The 21,602-nt window shown below is 37.0% G+C and overlaps 1 protein-coding gene across 8 annotated transcripts in view; it reads right to left on the minus strand.

Annotated features, from left to right (window-relative positions):
* The window catches only part of eya4 (EYA transcriptional coactivator and phosphatase 4), a 162,166-nt gene that overhangs the window by 59,785 nt on the left and 80,779 nt on the right, over positions 1-21,602 (minus strand). For 4 of the 8 annotated variants that reach the window (XM_022676850.2, XM_022676848.2, XM_022676846.2 and 1 more), the window contains exons 1-2: positions 17,925-18,454; positions 6,497-6,570 (exon numbers count right to left, since the gene is read on the minus strand). In XM_022676850.2, the coding sequence (XP_022532571.1) occupies positions 6,497-6,529 (33 nt within the window). In that variant the 5' untranslated portion in view covers positions 6,530-6,570; positions 17,925-18,454. Of the gene's footprint in view, positions 1-6,496; positions 6,571-17,924; positions 18,456-21,602 lie in introns of those variants that run through there. The other 4 variants (XM_049462773.1, XM_049462772.1, XM_049462774.1 and 1 more) reach the window with 2 other exon arrangements.

Genomic DNA, 21,602 nt, shown 5'->3' on the forward strand with positions numbered 1-21,602 from the left:
CTTTAATGAGGTCAGGGTGTTGGATAATCACCACTGTACCTACCTATCGTTTCTACAGTAATTTCATCAATTATTCATGCAAATATATAAAGTAGGCTACGATGAAATGTATTGGCGTGGTCACTTTGGTTTATCTAAGTGATAATAAAGTAATAATCTTTGCAAAAAAATGTCACTGAAATAAAGCTGGAAAAAGTAAGCAATGACATTATTTTGTCATATTTGTCAAAGAACAACTTAAAACATACTTAAATGTGGTATATCATGATATATATTTTTATAAAAGGTTCCATATCGTGATATATATTTTTCCCATATCGCCCAGCACTAATGTATCTCATCCCCAACTTCTGTACAGGCACTAGTGAAGCTGTGTATGCGCTTTTACACGTCTGTGTCAGCAACAAAAAGTAGCTAAAGTGTCCACGTACATTTGAACATATCGCCGCTGTCCAATGAAAAACAAGTATCTCCAAAACAGCAACTTTACAGGAGAGAGACAAATCCTTTTAAACTTTTAATGGAAGTCAATGTAAAAAGAGTTTATTTCAGATCATTTTTAAGTATTTCTATTGGTCCGTTCATCAAGAAATTGTGGCACAGTGTAAGGAACAGTTTGTCTGTTCAAATTATGTAGTAAACTAAAAATCGACAAAAATGGAGATACGTGTTTTTTATTGGACAGCAACAATATAGTCTATGTGTGTCTTTAACCTGGCTGTGATCACACTTTGACTATTTCAGTGGTTCATCTTGAAGTGAGGCCGGCTTGTCTAAAACAGCACACACACACACACACACACACACACACACACACACACATTAGACTAATAAATTTACATATGACGGATTTAGGATGCACCACTACCCCCCAAAAAAAATAGAAAACAAAGCCAAAGGCTGTCAGCAATCACAATCACACACCATTAATCACTGCCACTGAAAATCTGAACTATTAATAGCAGAAAATGTAAATACCTCAAAGCACAAGGAAACTTTACACCTGTTACCCAGCCCTGTCTTACAGCTACAGCTCAGCTTCACCAAATCTACAGCGCACACTCTCTCTCTCTCTCTCACACACACACACATACACACAAAAAATCTGAGGTAAATTACAGTATGGATATTTTTATATTTTTGATTAATGCACTGCTTACAGAAACAAATGTAATGTCCCATGACTTTTGCCACATACTATAGAAGGTTAATAACACTGCAACCTGTGGGATGTGTGTGTGGGGTCTCCTGCATTAAATAGGTATGTGATGTCTGCTTAAGTTGCTTTAGTCTGTTTACACAGACAGTTCTAGAAAGATGCCGCCCACAGCCACAAACACTCTTTACCACCCACTGCACTGTCCACAGCTGGAGGTAATGCCTTCTCTCACATATTTCTGGTATGCAAAGTTTACTGTAGATCAATGAATTTTAAATGCCGTTCAAAAATTCAAGTAGCCTTGCCATTAGCACACTGGCCAGTGTTTAACCTCACTCACAAGATAACACCTTTCAAATTATACAGGTGTTATACAGGTGTGGGTGTATTTAATTAGAATTTAGTACGATCCAGTTAGAGAAAATTTCGTCAGGCCAAGGTCCGGACCGTCATCATTTTTAGCTTGTGTTATGATTCAGTGTTATATCCTTTATACTGAAGAAGACTAGTAGTTATGTCAGTGTTTCATGTCATCAACAACTGAAAGACAAATACTATTCAGAATATTTTAACAATATTTATTGTTTTAAACAGGCCTGTCACAATAATTACATTATTAAATTATCATACAATAAACGGAAACACCCTCAATAATTTCATTTATTCAGTCTATTAATGTGAATCTCTATGTCAACTTTGTTTCAAAATGCTATATTTATTGTATTTGATTTTATTTCTATTAGATTTAGGCCTGCCTGTCATGATAATCACATAAATGACAAATCGTACAACATATGGAGAAATGTTTGCTGAACTTTGCCAGAATATCAGTTTTGTTTAAAAACAGCATTTTTTTAAATTTAATATTATTACTGTTATTATGTTTTATAAAGGTAGTATTTTAATCTCTTTTTCTGGTGCACACCATCTAAATTAGCCTTCTCTTGTGTGAGCTCTGCGCTCCCGCATCTGCACAGATCCGATTGGCAGAGGAGAGCGTTTGGTGATCCTACAACACACGTGATTGGTCTGTGAGTTTGCTGCACCGCAAAGCATGTTTGCTGTAAAGACAAGAAAAGTTCCTCCGCTTAAATAAACACTTTTAGAATTAAATCCTTCTCAGTAGTTTATCGGTTTGGGTCTGCTTTGGACAACGTCTGGTTCCGGACCTGGACCGCGCTCCGCATATTAGGGACCTCTGGTCTAAGGTATCACACTGTGATTAGGATATATATATATATATATTAGGGCTGGGGCGGTATTGATCTTTTATAACCGCGGTAAAAAACTAACGCATCACCGCGATATTGCGGTTAACCGCGAGACCCCAACCCCCCCACCCCCCCCCCCCCCCCCCCCCCCAAAAAAAAAAAAAAACACCGCAAATTTATTGGTAACAAATCTTTATTCTTCAAACCATACAGCCTACATACAACTTCTACATAAACCATAAATACAGCATAACAAGTGAACATATGCTGCCTGTATAATTCGTCATTGTAGAGCTTGTCCGCCTCCCCCTTCTCCATCCATAGATCTATTTTAGGGCTGGCCCGAATAGCGGTTTTGAGCTCAGGATATTCGGCAGTAATTGGTAGCGAATATTCTAATATTCGTTTAAAAAAAAAGACGAATTAATCCACAGCAAAATTTTCCACTGACCCCCGGCCCCGAAAAAAATATATTTCTCACCCCTTTCCTCGGGCCGTTCGGGCTCAAGGCTCAAGAAGTCTGTGATAGGCGTCTGTTTTTTTTTTTATTCACACTCTTCTTATTTCTCATTAAATATCTACTAGATACAGATTATATCTGTACAGTATCATTTATTTCACTTCCCTCCTGAATATTTGGAGTGCATTATGTATCCTTATGTTGTGTAGTTATGTAGTTTTCACCCCAGAATTTCTGCTGCTGCCCAGGCTTCGGCTGCATCGCAGGGCAGGAGCGCAGCTGCGTTATGGCTATTTCGTTTGAATTGTGCAGTGCAGAGTATTACAGATTTTGTATTTTTGCACTTGGGCTATTAGCTCAATATTAAATATTTCGTTTGTTTATAAATTATTTTATATTCTTAAACCATGTTAAATTATATTCGATTGGAGGAAATTAATTCAGACATCATTTCTTTTTTGTCCCGTTACCGTTCCGCAAAAAAAATCCTTCTTTTAATCCCGCATCAGCCCGCCACATACACAGTTTTGCCGCACCTGCCCCGCGGTCCTAAATAAATTTAATAAATTACATTTAGTGCTTAAAATTAAAAAAAATATTTATTAAAACCGCGCGCGGTCACGTTTCTTACCACATTACAAAAAAAAAATCGGTGTGTGTGTGCGCGTGTCGGTCCATTCTCCGCTCCTTTTTTGTGCTTAGGGTTTTTTTTGTTGCGTGCATGAGAATCACTGCGTGATTATTACAATTTTCTTAACTATTTATTAATGTGCTCCCACATCCTCTGGATTGATTAAACTCCTGTTCCCGCCAATAACAATTCAGTTCTGTCTGTGCCGCAAGATATCCTGACGGGACCCGCGTCATATAATATGTTGATTAAAATGTCGTGACGTTAAGAAATCGGCTCGCAAGAGACAACCGACCAAAAAAAAGACATTAGTTCCATTTTAAAATAATAGAAACCTGTCCTTTATGTTTGACAATTTTTGTTTCACTTTACGTGTCCTTACTCATCTGAAGTTTATTTATCTGAACTGAGTTTCATATGGTTATATTTGTAGCGGTTCTGAACTCAGTTCCGCGTGCTGTGAAAGAGACAAGGCGCAGCGCATTTTACCTCAGACTTGGTCAGATAACAACATTTCAGTAAAGATGGTGGTTATAGTTTTATATCATTGCTTTGCTGTTTGAACTACACTTCAACCAACCTTACTATTTTTACCAAGACTGAGGCGCAATGCCGCGCGTTCTCCGCGGTGCTCACGCAGAACAGCCAGCAGCCAGACAATGAATTAATATATTTTACTTTCTCAAAATGTGACCACGGAACACCTTACATGGCTCTATGGTTTACCTTGAGGTGGGTGAATTAGTTTGATGTGTTGGCGAGAGGTGCAGACACCACTTTCCGGCAAATCTTGCAGATGATTCTCTTCTGTTCTGAGTCTTTTTCTTCCTTTTTTCTCAACTTACTGAGCCTGCCCTGTAGCTTCCATTTCCGAGCCAATATTAGTGCTGCTAATCTTCACTCTCTTCAGCAGCCTCAATGGAGACGAAGTGAGCAGGACCTCAATGAGTACCACGCACCGCGTTTTGCTTAACCCATTCGCTGCCGCGCCAGTGCAGCGGCAGCACAGATAAATGACAAAAAAAATTTATATTCGATATTATGAATTTTGAGATCGTTTGACACCAATATCTATCGCGATCAAAATATATTTGATATATTGCACAGCCCTATAGTGTAGGACTTACACTTGACATATTAATACTGAATTCACCACAGTTGTGCTTATATGGAGCATTTTACTACCGCTCAAAACGCAGTCAATCAGATTTGACAGCCATAAAAAAATGCGGTAATGACGGTAATGAGCTCATCACCGCGGTGACGTCCCATAACCGCGGTATTGCGGTAATAAAATTATCGTCACAGCCCTAATATATATATATATATATATATATATATATATATATATATATATATATATATATATATATATATTGCTATCCCATGATTTTTGGCATGTCAGTGGATTAATGAGCCTAGAGTTTAAATGACTTAAAACGAGAGAGTAAAAAAGAGAGTATATGGACACCATTCAAACTTGAGGTGGCCATATGGCTACTGTGTGCGACCCCCCCCCCCAGCCCAGTCTTCATCTGTTATAATATTAAAGCCCTAGTGCTGCTGCTCACTACATGCCTGGGTGGCCTTCAGACACACACACACATACACACTCTCTCTCTCTCCCCACCTTCACCATTTAAAGACAGGCCAGCAGTACGTTCCAGATGCACAGTAACACAATTTCATCTGAGGAATCAACTCAAACGATGTGTCCTTCAGAAAGTTCTGCACAGTGAGGGAGTGAAACAGGTGGAAGAGATCAGGCTGAGAAGCTGTCTGAATCATCTACAGCCCACTACGACAGTAAAATCAGCTTGAAGGCTTTTGACAGTCAGATCGAAACAGTGGAAAAGCTGTTTTTGAGCTCTGCGTTCTTCATTGTGCTCTTTGGAAAAATAGTTTAACGGCTTATGCATTTAAACAGCAACTAGTCATCACACAACACAACACACCCCTAGTTCTAGAATTGGGGGTACTTTTCAAGCCTCCTAGATGTAAGTAAATGTGATAAAGTTTTTAGAGATTAATGTATTAACAATTACATACTGATATACAAAAAGTCATAGAATAGAAGTATGTAAATTGTAGTATGTCATAGAAGGTGTGCCATATCATATCAGATGCAATAATATCGCTATCATTTTTGAATACATGTACAATATTGTTTCATATCACCCACCCTAATTATCAGGGTACATAATTTCCCATTATATATCTACTGGAGACAGATTATATCTGTCTAGTATTATTTATTTTACTTTAATCCTGGATATATGGAGATATTTGGAGTGCATTATTATTAGTATCATGACATTCTGGATCACCGACTTCTGTTACAAAGCTGATAAAATTCTTGTACTTTTTAAGATCTCAGCTAAGGATGTGCCATATCATATTGTATGCAATAATAAAATATTATTTTTATTTTGTTGCAGTAGTTTATTTGTATATATTTTTTTAAATTCAGTGTTTTGACAAATACATATTGTGATATTATTTTGGAGCCATGTTGCCAAACGCTAGAGGACATTACCACCCACAGTAAACAGCACAGTGGGTGGTAATGATTGTGACTGGCAGCATCTGGCTAGAAATGTCCATGCGAACAGACAAGCAACTTTGGCAAAAATCACACTCACATTTAATGCAGGAGACCCCGCCACATAACCAACAGCTCAGTACAGTGTTCTTTAACTTCCATGGGACATAACACAATACTAGTTGCTGTCCCATGACATTTGGCATATCAGTGTATATCAGTTTTTAAAACGTGACCTGCTCCCATTGTCACTTCCTCTTGTTAAAAACAGGAAACATCATCAGTACCTTAATTATTGATCAAATGCAGCACTGTGATATGAAGCAAACCTCTTTTGAGATTTTGAGTCACAAAACAGTGTAAAACATCACCTGCATTAGTGGATTAAACTCCTTAAATTGTTTAACGATAACAGATAATCAATTATCACCTTTCCATAATTGAAATGTACCCAGAGTTCTAGAATAGACCTAGTATTTAGAGACACTCTTACCGCCTGCTCGTTCAGCTCCTGTGTATTCTCCATCAGTTGAACGCTTCCACCCTGGTTACCTTTAATCCAGATACCTGTGGAAACACACACCACACACACACGCCCTTCAGTGCCCAGGCACAATAGCACTGTGTCTCACTGCTGTTGTCACATTTACTTTAATAAGTGAGGAACATGATCCTAAAAAATAACCTTTTTGTACACTTGTTTATTGTTTTTTTTACTTTACTTACGCAACAATATCGTCATCCTTTTTTTTTAAATATGGAGAACGATATTATACACTGAAATATCGTGCCATATCACCCACCCTTAATTATTACATCAGACTACTCCTTTGCTGTTTTTAAGCAACAAAAAAATACAAATAAAATTCACACTGTTCTCATTTCCCATTATATATATATAGATATATTTAATAGAGACTGATTATATCTGTTCAGAATAATTTATTTTACTTTAATCCTGGATATATGGAGATATTTGGATTGCATTATTATTAGTATCATGACATTCTGGATGAATAACTTCTGTTACAAATCTGAAAAAATTCTTCTGTTTTTTAAAATATCTCAGTTAGGGGTGTGCCATCTCATAGCGTATGCAATAATAACTTTATAAAAAATTTCATTTTGTTTCAGTAGTGTATTCTTGAAATATATACATTGTTAATTCAGTGTATTGTCATACTGCCAAGAGTATTGCTGTCATGAGCATACCATAAAATATTGTGATATTATTTTAGGAATATCGCACATCCCTAATCAATATAACTGCCATTTTATACCAATGAAAAATGACTATACTCCAGTAGTTTTAAGACAAATGAACTTTTAGTCATTAATAATATTTAGCCATTGCAACAGGAATATAAGCAGCATATTGGGACTGGAAGTATGTTAAGTGATCATGGATGCCCACATCTGTAAAGTTGTGAGGTGTTATCTTGTGAGTGAGATTGTGGCTGTGTGACTTATCAGAGTGAACTATCAGAGTTAGAGTGAGGTCTGATAGTTGGTGCCAGATGAACGGGACATTCAATTTATTAAGTTTTGAAGTGCATATATAGCAGGGGTCGGCAATTAGTTTTTTGCCGCGGGCCAGATATTTTCCAAGCCATTACGTGGCGGGCCACAAAAATAAATGAAGCAGGTAAACTCAAGAAGAAAAGTTATAAATAAACACACAGCTCCTCACGCGGGGATCTAACCTGAGTTGTCAGGATCGCGGTTCAATATATTACCGCTGCCCCGGCTAGTGAACTGAGTTACAGCTGGAAAAAAAAACGCCTTATAATGAGAAAGGGAGCCCGAGAACGGTTGGAAACTAAAGTCACGCCGAGCACGACAGAGAGACAGGGGAGGAATGTAAACAAAAGCTCACAAGAGATGCATTTTATTTTTTATATTTTTAATTATTGTTCATTATAGTTCAAACAACCTCATGAGCCAGATGTTTCACGCTTGCGGGCAACATCTGGCCTGTGGGCTGCCTACTGCCGAACTATGATATATGGTATTATACACTCCTCGATAAGCAGTGTCACATATGTACAGGAAATACATCATAGAAGGCTAATATTAACACCCACAGTGGACAGTGCAGTGGGTGGTAATGATTGTGAGCGGCTGCTTCTGGTTAGACTTTTCCTTGTGAACAGACTGAAGCAACTTTGGCAGAAATTGCATCCATATTCAACCCTTATATCCTCTAGATCAGTGCAGCGTTTTTTTTTTTTTTAGCTTACATAGGATATGGCAAAAGTCATGGGACGTATGTAATATACATAATATATACAGAATAGTTCCTACCCTATGGCATATGGCATGTCAGTGTATGTAAAAAAATACTAAAGCTGCTGCTTTTAACTTGACATTCATGTTGATGGGCACATATTAAGGTCTGCAAAAATGCATGCAATCATGTTCATACACTGTGTAATAAATCCATAACGTAATAACTGTGACAGACCAAACACTGATAGAAAACAGAAATGTACTCTCACTGGAGAGACTTTAAGTTAGAACAGGTTCATTCAGCATAATTCATAGTACTATATGCTTTCATTTATAATGCAGAGTTGGAGTTATACGTTCCTCCCAGAGCAGAGTGTATGAATCAGTGTGATAAATGTCAGCCTTATACAAAAAAATAACACGGTAAAATGTGCCATTACTATCCACTCGCTACATGATACTGTAATACACACAGCCATGAAACAGTACAATAGCCACTGTTACTGCATCACGGTTTCTGTATGTGCAGACCTGTGAACGAGTGTGTGTGTGTGTGGGCAGATATGGGGAAGAAGAATGTCTGGAGGCTCAGTATCATAGAAAGGCTGAAATTATATATATATATATATATATATATATATATATATATATATATATATAATTTACAGAAGTAATAAACAATAAATCGAGACTTCAGCCCCCACCCAAAAAGACATTACCCACATGCTGCACACAAAACACACACATATATATATATATATATATACATATATATATATAATAAAGTGTAGAAAAGCACTTACATGTGTGCACACATGATCACACACACACATACACACGCACAACTTGACCTGGTGACAGTGGTGTTAATATAGCAGCAGCCATAAAGCACTGCCGAGACCACCGAGACCCCACTGGAGCCTCTCTATCTGCACAGCTCATCAAAAGTTTGGGGACATCTTGATCTCTTCTGACATGTTCACTTTTTAAAACAACTAAAAATAAATATATTTCTCCATCATGCCAAAATGTAATCTCAAAAATGTGAACAATTTTCAATTTCCCTAACTTCAACCTCAATGCAAAAGTTTTTTCCCAGTCATTTTGCAGCATTTCTATTAGTCCAGTTCCATTAGTGATGTTTTAACACAACATAAAGAAGAACTGCCAGATGCACAAAATGACAAAAAGTGAAAATGGCAAAAATGCAACTGTACAATTTTTGTATGTATATACAGTATTGTGCAAATGTTTTAGGCACCTGTGAAATTTCTAGCAAAGAAAAAGCTTCTTATCTGTGAAGTAAGTGTTTGTTTATTAGCTCAGTAAAACACATTACAGCATTACAATAAATACAAACAGCAATTTTACAAAAAGCTGAGCTTTTTTCCTTAAAACATCTTCTAATCTCTCCTCCTCATCTGAGTTTAATAGAGTTTAATATTTCTAGTTCTCATCATATTAATCAACACCTGGTTTGGTAAATTACTGGTAAATGTGGTAAATCAGGTGAGCTGCTGAAGGAACTGAACATAATATAAACATGCTGGCTGAGGAGCATCCAGGAGAAATCTGGAATCTCTACACTTTGTTCTTCAGCTTGGCTCACAGGATATAACATACTTAGTTAAATAAAGTGAGAATTCCTTGTTGCGTTTTATTGTATTTAGGTTTATTTGCATCTGTTCAAATCATATGTGGTGCTTTTTTCAGGTAAAAACACTCATATTGCTGAGATAAATAGATTAGTGTAATTTGCTTTGGTGCCTAAAACTTTTGCACAGTACTGTACAAAGACTTATTTTACATAAACAGGTTTAAAACATATCTACAGAAATATGTTCAAACACTCTTCAACTGAACATGAACATTCAGCTACTTTTAATGTATTACCTATTGCTGTCACAAATGTGCAAATGTACATGCACACAGTTAGTCTAGTTCCTGTAGAGATGCATTGCCAATAGTACTGGTACGAATGCGTAATACTAGGCTGGATGTAGAGTGAGGTAGTGCTGCTTCTTTTTCTGGGAAAAATACGTGCAGCCAAGCCCAATGCTGAAAAAACTTTTCAAGGAGCTTGAAGTAATAAAATAAAAGGAAATAAAATATTTATTTATTTACCGCATTATCATAGATAAATATAGATAGATAGATAGATAGATACATAGATAGATAGTACACAAAGTTACAAAAAGATAAAATATAACGATACATATAAATACAATAAAATAAAAAATAAAATGAATAGTATAAGAGTACAGTCTTTAATGTGTGTGTGTAATGGAGGTAGTGCAGTTGAACACAATAGACAGTGAACACCAGCTAATGTGCATAAAGTGAGGATAACTGATTTCAGCTATACAGAAAGTGCAAATACACAGTTAAATAATAATTTAAATTTAGCAGTGCAAAAGATACATAAACAGTAGATGAATGAACTAGTGAATTAACTACTAGTGCAAAATAGGGTAGAACTATAAAAAGAAATACATTTAAATACATTTTATGCATCCCTTATAAGTATTTACAAATATATATAGTAAAAAACAATTGACAGATTTCACATTCGCAATAACTATTCTAAAAGAAGAGTGTATGTGTGCGCTGAGGAAGTGTGTCGAGGAGTGTGTGTGTGTGTGTGTGTGTGCGTGCTGCAGGCTGAAGGGCACATCATTTTAATTTTTCATTCGCACAGTGTCACTGTGTGCTGAAACTCTAGCCTTTAATGCTCAGTGGGGAAGGAGCTGAGCAGCATTGATTTTTACTGTTATCTGTGCCCTCTGAGCCCACTGTCCTACTACACACACACACACACACACTTAACAGTCTCATAACCCGAGGTGAGTAATAGCTGGCTCCATTTACTCAGTTCCATGTACTTAAGCAACATTCTGATGGATTTATATTTCTCTGAGTATTTTCAAACAGCACTTTTGGTTCTATTTAAATACACAGAAGAAGCGATAGAAGCAGTGTAGAGAATTAAGTCATTTAAATAATTTGCAGACGAATAAAACATAAATACACAGTTTAAATACATTATTAGTAAAAGTCCTTTAGCTCTGAATACACTTAATTTTTATTTTAGTCTTAATTTTAGGTCCTTTAAAAGAGAAAAACAGTCTAACGAACTTAATTTCTTCTGCTGATAGAGGCTGTGAATGACATGTACTGGGGAATAATAAAGAATAAAGAAATTGTATTTTATTAACCTCTTAAACCTTAAACCTGTTAATTAATGTTACAGTTAATAACTCGAATACATAAATGAGGGTTCACAAACGTTTTAATCAAATATATTTCCATGATTTTTTCATGACTTTTCCATGCCTTTAAGGTAAATTTTCATGATGGACAATAAAACCAAAAATCAACTACAATTATAATTAAAATTGATTATAGCGGGTCTAAATATAAATATTGTGTAAGGCTAAAAATAGATTGTTAGCTCAAAATAGATTTTCTCCATCGATAAACTGAAACACAAAGATTTGTAAAAAAAAAAAAAAAAAAAACATGACTTTTTCAAAATTTTGTGTGTGTTTTTATTTTTTCAAAACCAAATTTCAAAACCTGGAAATTGCTATTTTTAAATTCCATGACTTTTTCTGGTTTTATATGACCGTACAAACTCTAACGAATAAACGAATAAATGATTACACTTGCATGTCAAAATACTGGTATCTCATTTCACGATTTTGCCATGTCTGATGGAAGCTCAATGCTGCACTGACCTGTAAGAATATTGGATGTGGATGTGATTATGTGTTTGCCACCCGTCATGATCATTACCACACACTGCGCTGTCCACTGTGTGTGGTAATGTCAATGCTGTACTCATGTACACCTCACCCTGATCACACTGACCAGTATTTAACATCAGTCACAAGATAACAGCTCACAACATATACAGGTGTGCGCAATACCAAGCTATTCCTCTCAAGCAACGCTTTATGATCAATGTTCCTGCTACTATCCCATGATTTAGGCATGTCAGTGTATAAACTATTTGGTAATCTTTTTGTTTAGCGTGTTCTGTGGAGTCCCACAGGGCTTTATTTTAGGGCCAATAAAACTGGGGTGAACTGTGACAGTAGTGTAGTTATGAGAGGGAAGATCTGAGTAAACTGTAGACCTACTGTACACACAGAGTTTAAACGATTATAGCAGCAACACTGTAGCTTATAATAAGGTTGTAGTTTAGATTTGTTTTATTTAAAGTAATAAAAAATGACACTGTGGTGCAATAAATTAGCCTCACACAAGTAAAAGTAATTAATGCTTCATTTCAGCTGTTTCCTGCAAGCTATCAGCTTTGAAATGAAGAATATGACAAAAAGAATGTCTGACGGAATGAAGCAGTCACATGGACGTACACGTCACTACACCTCAGTATATAAATACAATTCATTTCACAGTTTATTTGGAGAAAGAGAAGATATTTATAGTTTTAAGTAAATAAAGAGAAATGTACTGCATTATTATTTCAGCTGCCTGTAATTAAGCCCATTTAGGCACAAGCTTTACATCACAGACTCTAATTAGCAAGGTTTTAGTTATTTTATGTAGATTTCTACGTTAGCTCAAGTAAGATTGATATTTTATTATGTTTGGAATGTGAAGCAGCTCTAACGAAGCTAAAAATAAGCAAAACTATGTCATTATGCAAAGTAAATGAACCTAGAAAAAGTGACACTTAAGTTAAAATATGTATAAATGTACGTTCCAAGCGAATAAAACTAATTAGATCAAGAACCTGTTTGCTTGTATGTTTGTGTGATATATATTTAACTTATGTCAAAATGCAGTAGCCTGTCTTAGACTGTGAGTTCATTAGAATGCATGTGAAACATCTAAATCTAATGTGCAGACCCATAATGCACCTTTATTTCTGACTAACACAGTACATTTAAAAGTCCTATGCTGCTGATGCATGACATTCTCAGCACTGCAGGACTGTGTAAGGACCCAAACTCATCCTGTCTCTCTCTCTGTGTGTGTGTGTGTGTGTGTGTGTAATCCAATATGCGTAAGAGCTCAGGATGGAGTCGCGAGACAGCGGCTGGTGGCCAACAGGCAACTCACAGCACCATACACCATATTACACACACACACACACACACACACACACACACACACACACACACACACACACACACATACTGGAGTGCGGGGCGAAAAAGGCCATGGCAAGTGCAGCACTCTTACACTCAGGGGGGCAATTATTATTAGCACTGTTATTATTTTTATTATTAATCTTAATGTTATATTAACTACCTCGTATTACAACTACTTCTACTGACTATGTTCAACTATTTACATTTATTACCAATCATTTTTGTGGGTGAGAGGGAGAGTGAAAGAGAGAGAGAGAGAGAGAGAGAGAGAGAGAATGAGATAAAGAAAGTATACCAGGACCTCTGCTTTTACAGCTGTTAAATTGATCTAATTTCTTTGCTAATTATTACTGTTGATGTTATTATTGCAGAAATCATTACTTTATTATATTGGTTAATAATGCTATAATATATTAACAGTGTACATAATATACACTTAGGAGAGAGTACGAAATCAAGAGAGAGAGAGAGAGATACCAGGACCCCTCCCCATATAGGATGTTAACTTTATCCAATTTGTTTGTTTTTTATATAGTACTGTTAATTACAATAACAATAATTTATTATTACAGTTTATTTAGCATTACAATTATTAGTGTTACCACATTAGTGCTTTTATTATTAGTTATTAGTTTTTATTTAATACAGTTATTAGTTTTTTTCCATGGTGTAATTAAAGCAACTGGGAGTGGAGGAAGAGAGAGAAAATAAGTAACAAGAACAAGATCTTACTAGAACCCCTCCCTATTTTTGATGTTAAATATATCTAGTTTATTTGTTCATGATTTTTATCATTATTACAATTATTGTAATTGTTATAAAATCCTTTTTATAGCAGCCAGTATCACTATATTTAATATTATATCTAATATTTAGTTATAAACAGCAGTGTGTACTTGATACACTTGAGAGACAAGTGATAGAGACAAAGAGACAACGAGAGAGAGAAGAAAAGAGACCTAGCCAGACCTTTCCTAATAGAAAATCTGTCTTGTTTTCTCATTCTTAATTTAATTTGTATAATTATTGTTATTACAACCAATACTGTGAATAGAATTAAAACAAATAAATTCACACACACTTTTCTTTTTAGTTTTCTCTTTTTCTTGTTGTGTAGGAGCTGTATAAGCCTGTCTGTTCTACAGAGGCCTGACTGTTAAAGTGCAGCATAAAGAGAGAATTGTTGCAAACGACAAAATGTGAGCGAGTGACATTTGAATGAAAAGGTCTACAGATTCTCTCTCTCTTAATCTGGCTGACGTGTTAGGAGCAGAAGGTGACACCTTTTAAGCAGAAGCGAACATCCACTGAACTTCCATTAGCCTGGGTGTTCAAGCAAGTCTGCTCCAAAGAGCTGCAGCTCTGAAGCCGAGCTCATTTACACAGGACACACTTCAGTTAAGAGCAGAACATGTAGCAGCTTATGGCTTAATAAAAGGAGAAAAGACAAAAGAGGAAGGTGTGAGATAATTAAAATGTTTAGAAATACAATTGAAAAAAGTACATAAATTAACCAGGACTAATTATTAGGGTTTACACTGATCATTCATTTAAAATCTGTATCACCTTTTTACCTCGAATTCTGATTGTTAATAGCATTAGATGTACAGTACTAGCAAATATCTATTCTATTTCTATGTTTATAAGTCATGTCAATCATTATTATTGTTGGCATTATCCCAATTACTGCTGTTAATGTATCTAGTATCTGCAACACAAAGCGCATTATTGTCTTTTAGTATGCTCACAATCAAACCCAAACAGCATCCCTTCTGACCATACTGCTACTGTAATGAAACACTCAGGTGTACTGAAATGTATTATAATTGTCCATCTTAATACACTCCAAATAATTCAATTCTGGAAGCAGATGTATTTTTAATTATTTGTATTTTTGTTATGAATTTTATGCACAATGTGTTTACAGGCTGTCATTGAGTATCATTGGGTATTACTTAGAGGTGTGCCAAAAAATCGATTCACATAAGAATCTTGATTCTCATTTACTACGATTCAGAATCGATTTAAAATGTCCCAAAATCGATTCTGAGGGGCGGGTTTTAGACTGATTTTGGGCTGGGTATTTTTGTTGGACCTGGCAACCCGGGGGATAGCGCTTGTCCCTTCAAACGGAGATCTCCCAGACCCACACAGAGCGTAGGTGTTTGAGAATCACCGGTAAGATGGCAGAACAAGCACTATATTACCTTAGATTAACGTGTAGTTTTAATGTTTTATGGCAGAATGCTTCATAACAAGCATAAAAAAGATCGCTAGTAGTTAGTTTCAGTAACTGTTAGCTAGCTAACTAGCTAACTTTCCAGTTCCACCTTAAATAATGCTACAGGTGGCAGCAGGCTGCAGCATTTAAGGCGGAACGGAAAAATAACAATAAGCTAATCAGAGCTAATTTCAGCTCCTCATCACAGAGGAATTAAGGAATGGACCATATGAATTAATTTCTCCACCTCCTGCCCCCTTTCTGAAGAAATACAACCACCTTAAATTAACTAGTTAATCAGCAGCTGCTCCTGAACTTTAGCGCTCCACTGCTATCATCACATCAGCCCAGCAGCGTCACCTACACACCACCGCTAGTAGCCTGGTAATAAAGCAGTGTTATTTATTATTTATTTATTGTTCATTAACGTCATTGTGATATCCCAGTGATTCCTCTGTCACTGAAGACCCACATTCCTGCACATTTTATTGTTTTTGTAACACATTACCTTCTCCAGGACCAGTGTATATTATGGATGGGTTTTTTTTCAATAAGATTCATAAGCCAGAAGCAGAAATTTTTATAATTCAAATCGTTTTGAATCAAAAATCGATTTTGAATTGAATCGTGGCCCCCAAAATCAGAATCGAATCGAATCGTGAGATAGTAATCGATTCCCACCCCTAGTATTACTGACAGTGTGGTTAAGTCCTCTAATAGGACTTTGTCTATTAATATATCATTTTATACACGCACAACAAACTGACACTGTGTTATATTGTTGTTCTGGGATATGACAAAAAATATACAAACTTCAGTCCACAAGTAAGTGATCCCATATGTTCTGCTAATAATACCACATTCTGACACTGTGTGTAATAAAAACTGGAGTAAAATAAACCATATTGGTTAAGTGACATTGCACCTGATGTGATGGGACTGCTTGTGAGGACAATGCTGAAATGATATTTTGTGCATATATTACACAATTGTACACACATCCACACGTGTGTTTAATGAGATTATATGACCTACCATATCATAAATCTACAGCACGGTGTGAATATATATATATATATATATATATATATATATATATATATATATATATATATATATATATACCCCTCCCTTTATACGAATGTATAATATCATTGTATCATCAGTATAGTTAATAATTAACTATTAGGAGCTACTAGCCATAGTAGAAACATACAGCACTAGATAGATAGATAGATAGATAGATAGATAGATAGATAGATAGATAGATAGATAGATAGATAGCATGTGTGTGGTATTTATATTTATGCGTACATACATTTATATATACATAAAGAAATTGTTGAATCCCTGTGTTCTACTTACACTGTGCAAACATATATTACTATATAATACCAAACACATTCATAACTCAGAAAAACACTGAAATTCTGCAGCAGTGTGATGACATAAACGCATCAACATTATTACATTCATCTCAGACACCAAAAGTATGTTGAATCAACCTTAATTGATGCAATAAAATAACATTTATCTCTTAGGTTAGAATGTAACATTCATTAACCGTGATTCAACACCGATTCAATGTTGTGGTTTTACATATATTTAGACGTTTGTATTACACTTTACTGACATTACTGATGTATATCTTGTTTGTGTTCTATTATAATAGTTTATACTGTGGTCTTGCATTGTAAAAATGGACATTTAAATAATAATTTAATTATTAAGTATTATTATTATTTGTTGGGAGCACATTTCCCCAAAAAGCATTAGCCAATTGTAGCCAATTGAGTGTAGAATGAGTGTAGAAGAGCTCAGCAGCCCAATCATTTAAAACCTTTAGACTAACTAAATGGATGTTGATTCAATGTCAGAACATTAAACAATGATGACTGTTAGGCAATGTTAAATTGTTTTAAGGTTGTTTTTTCATCATCAAAATTAAAAGATGTAATGCAACCAAAAATAAACGTTGATTTAATGTCAGAATTCCATCATTATTTCATTATGCCTATTTGGAAATGTTAAATAAATATTGCTTTTTCATTATCAACATTAGGAGATGTAATGCAAGCAAAAATAAACGTTGATTCAATGTCAGAATTTCGATATTAACCTATGATGACGATCAGACAATGTTGAACCAATGTAGTTTTTCCATCATCAACAAATAAAAGATGTAATGCAACCTCTAGTAAAATTAACGTTGATTCAATGTTCTTTGCTATCAGGGACATACAATCAACAACCACCATCACCATCAAAAATAAACTTTCACCAATAGTTACAAACTGAGGTATAACACGGTAGCATGCACGCACGGCGGGGCTGAGTGCACGGGAACTTACTGTGTGCGCGCGTGGGGTCGGTGCGAGTTCAGAGATCCGCGCGCCGTCCGCGGGGCCTCATCCAAACACACTGAAAACACGCTTCACGTGCTGCAGCGAGAACACGAGCACGAGCTCGCGGAGGGGAGCGCGCGAGGCTGCTGCTGCTGCTGTCGCTGCTGTCAGGAGGAGAAGCTCGCGCTCACGAGAGAGAGAGCGTGAGAGCGTGTGTGTGTGAGAGAGAGAGAGAGAGAGAGACCGTGTGAGCAGCGCGAGCTCCCGTGGACGACGGCGTTGCGCGCGCGGCGCAGGGCAGCACTTACGGTGACCGGACCGCTCCAACCTTCCCGTTCCTCCTGCTCTTCCTTCGCGCGCCAAAACTCAACACTAAACGCACACAGACGCGCTGTTTACCGGCTCCTGTTCACCCGCGCGTTAGTTCGTTAGTTTTCGCGCGTTTGTTTATTTTCTCCTGTTAATGAACTCCCTCAAAGTTGGCCCGCGCGCTCGCGCACTCTGCTGTCTGCCTCATCATTACAACTCCTCAGGAGCAGAGACCTGGCCGCGCATGCGCAGTGAGTCCGCTGCCTGGCTGAAGTCCAGACCGGTTCTGAAACTAGTATTAATAGCGGTGTGTGGACCCAGCAGCACTTCACACATGTACTTCACACTTCAACACTCCACAGAGAGAGCAGTTTCTAACATGGAGATACGAGTTTTTAAAGTAACCCTGAAATCAAAAACAATCCAAAAGCACATTCTGTCATATACAGTTTTTAAAAAATCTAAATGTACAGATGTTTACTTTCCATTTCCTCTAAAACAACAAGCTAAACTTGTTCTCACTGGTTTCTAAGGTGTTGCTTGGTGGTTCCTAAGGTGTTGCTGTATTGCAGATGTTTGTTGCTAAAGTTTTGAAAGAGGATAATGAAGTAATTAAGTAAAAATACTTTTAAACCTTCCTTTTGATTATCAATACTTTACTGGAATAATAATATTAACCACCAGAAACATGCGTTTACTTAAAGACATGCATATTGGTTGTGCAGATAAAGTGTTTTCCACTCATTTCTAAGGTGTTACTAGCTGTCGGTTGCTTTCACGTTGCTATGGTGACAGGTTGGTAGCTAAGGTGATGCTAAGCAGTTCCAAAAGTGTTGCTGTGCTGTTTTTTTAAGGAGCCCTTTTAAAATGTACCTTCCTAATTTTGATGATGTCACCATGCACCAGTATGTTGCTAGATGGCTGCTAAGGTGTTGGTATGGTATAGTTGTTGGTTTTAAAGGTTTTTCTGGTAGTTGCCAACTTGTTGCTTGGCAGAAGCTACGTTGCTGCTTGGTGATTGCTTAAGTATTGCTATGGTATAGTTGTTTGGTTTTTGGTAGCTGTTAAGTTGCTGCTTGGTGGTTGCTTAAGTGTGGCTATGGTATATTTGGTGATTGCTAAGGTGTTGCTTGGTGGCTGCTAAGGTGTGGCTTTAGTGTAGCTGTTTATTGCTAAGGTGAGCCCTCTGAAACTTACCCTCCTAATTTTGATGATGTCACCATGCACCAGCATGTTGCTATATGGCTGCTAAGGTGTTGGTATGGAATAGTTGTTGGTTTTAAAGGTTTTTCTGGTGGTTGCCAACTTGTTGCTTGGCAGAAGCTACGTTGCTGCTTGGTGATTGCTTAAGTGTTGCTATGGTATAGTTGTTTGGTTTTTTGGTAGCTGTTAAGTTGCTTGCTATGGTATATTGGGTGATTGCTAAGGTGTTGCTTGGTGGCTGCTGAGATGTGGCTTTAGTGTAGCTGTTTATTGCTAAAGTGTTGCCAAGCAGTTCCTAAGACGCTAAACTGTTCCTTGGTTATGATATGGTACAGTTGTTGGTTGCTTAATTGGTTAATAAGCCATTAAAACCTACAAAAAGAGAAAAAAATAGTAGATTTTGCTTTCAGCCCCAACTCCCCTATCTACCTATCCAAAAGTATTGGATGGAGCACCATAATTCCAGAGAACTCAGTTCCACTGCTCAACAGCTCAATGCTGTGGGATTTATTTCCCTCTAGCCCTGCCCGCCTGATATTAGGCATGATACCAGTAGGTTCATGCTTTTTTGAACATCAGAGAGTTCTATTTTATTGGTAATACTTCTCTACAAGGAGTCAGCAATAGGTGCAACATAGGATAAATTAGTTGAATGCATTAATTAGAAGGGGTGTCCACAAATATTTGGACATATAATGTAGTAAGTGCAAACTTTATACATACACACATTCGCACACAGTAATTATGTCAGTGAAAACACACACACCCAGAACAGTGGGTATGTTCCCAGCACCCATGGATCATTTGGGATATGGGTGACTTTCTTAGGGGCACCCAACTGCTTCGATCCTAGAAACTGAACCAGGACTGTCTGAGCCCGAGCCCACTCTGTCTAACCTTTACACTAAACGACTTCTATATTATTAGCCTATAACTGGCCACGAGCCAAATCCCTGCATCTGAACAGGAAGTAACATACACATCTGCTATAACCAATATAGAAATGCCCATTTGCCAGTTCCCACCCAGACAGCTGCAAGCCCTCACTCCACACACACACACACACACACACACACACACAGCGTGGATTATTCTGTCCCCTGCTAACGGGCAGTATAGCTTGTGGCAGTGTTGCGGTTCTGGAGCTCCCACTGGGTTCTGATCAGGGTAAAATCTGCACCCTACTGGGTCCTGGTCGGTCCGGTCGTCCAGCGCTGTGCCAGACAATAATCTCTGTAAGACAATGACATCACTTCTGTCTGATCACTTCAAATTGCCCATAGCCAGACCACAGTGTGGACCCCTGCCCAGTGGAGTTGTGCCTAGAATGCCAAGCCCTCTCTCTCTCTCTCTCTCTCTCTCTCTCTCTCTCTCTTTCCCCTTCTCTCTTTGTCTTTCATTTTCACTCTCTCTCTCTTTCTCTCATTCATTCTCCCCATCTCTCAATTTCTTATTATAAACTCACTCTTTGCTATTCTCTCTCACTCTCCTGATTCTCTCCTCTTTCTCTTTTCTTTTCCTCTTTCTCTTCTCTCACAGTCTCTTATTCTCTCCCTCTTATCCTCACAAAATCATTCAATCTTTTTCTAGTGTTTTTCACTCATTCGCTTTCTCATTCTCATATCTCTCTCATTTATTCTTTATGTTCTCTCTCTAGTTTACCTTGTCTTTTTTCCTACTTTCTTACTATCCCTCTTCCTCTTCTTTTATCTCCTTCTTTGTTCTTTTTTTCTTTCTCTCTCTCATTTCCTCTTTCTCTTGAGTTCCCTCTCTGTTTCTGCCCAATGAAGTTGTGCAGAGAATTTTCTGTTCATTCACTCTTTGACACTCTTCTGATTTTCTCCTCTTTTTTTCATTCTTCTCTTACTTTCCTTTCCCTCATATCTCTCACTTTTATTCTTTATGTTCTCTCTTTAGTTTACCTTACTCTCCTTACACTCACTATTTTATCTCTCTTTTTCTCCCTCTCTCAATTCCTCTCTCTCTCACTTGTTTTTACCCTCTCTTTCCCTTTCTTTCATGCTTTCTTTGTTCTTTCTTTCTTTCTCTCTCATTTCCTTTCTTTTTGGTTTTCTCTATCATTCCTTCTCTGTTTCTGCCCAGTGGAGTTGTGCCCAGAATTCCCAGCCCTCTCTTTCTCCAATCCCTGTCCTCTCTTTGTCTTTCTTTTTC

Source organism: Astyanax mexicanus, chromosome 13 (genome assembly GCF_023375975.1).
Source record: "Astyanax mexicanus isolate ESR-SI-001 chromosome 13, AstMex3_surface, whole genome shotgun sequence".
Lineage (NCBI taxonomy): Eukaryota > Metazoa > Chordata > Actinopteri > Characiformes > Acestrorhamphidae > Astyanax > Astyanax mexicanus.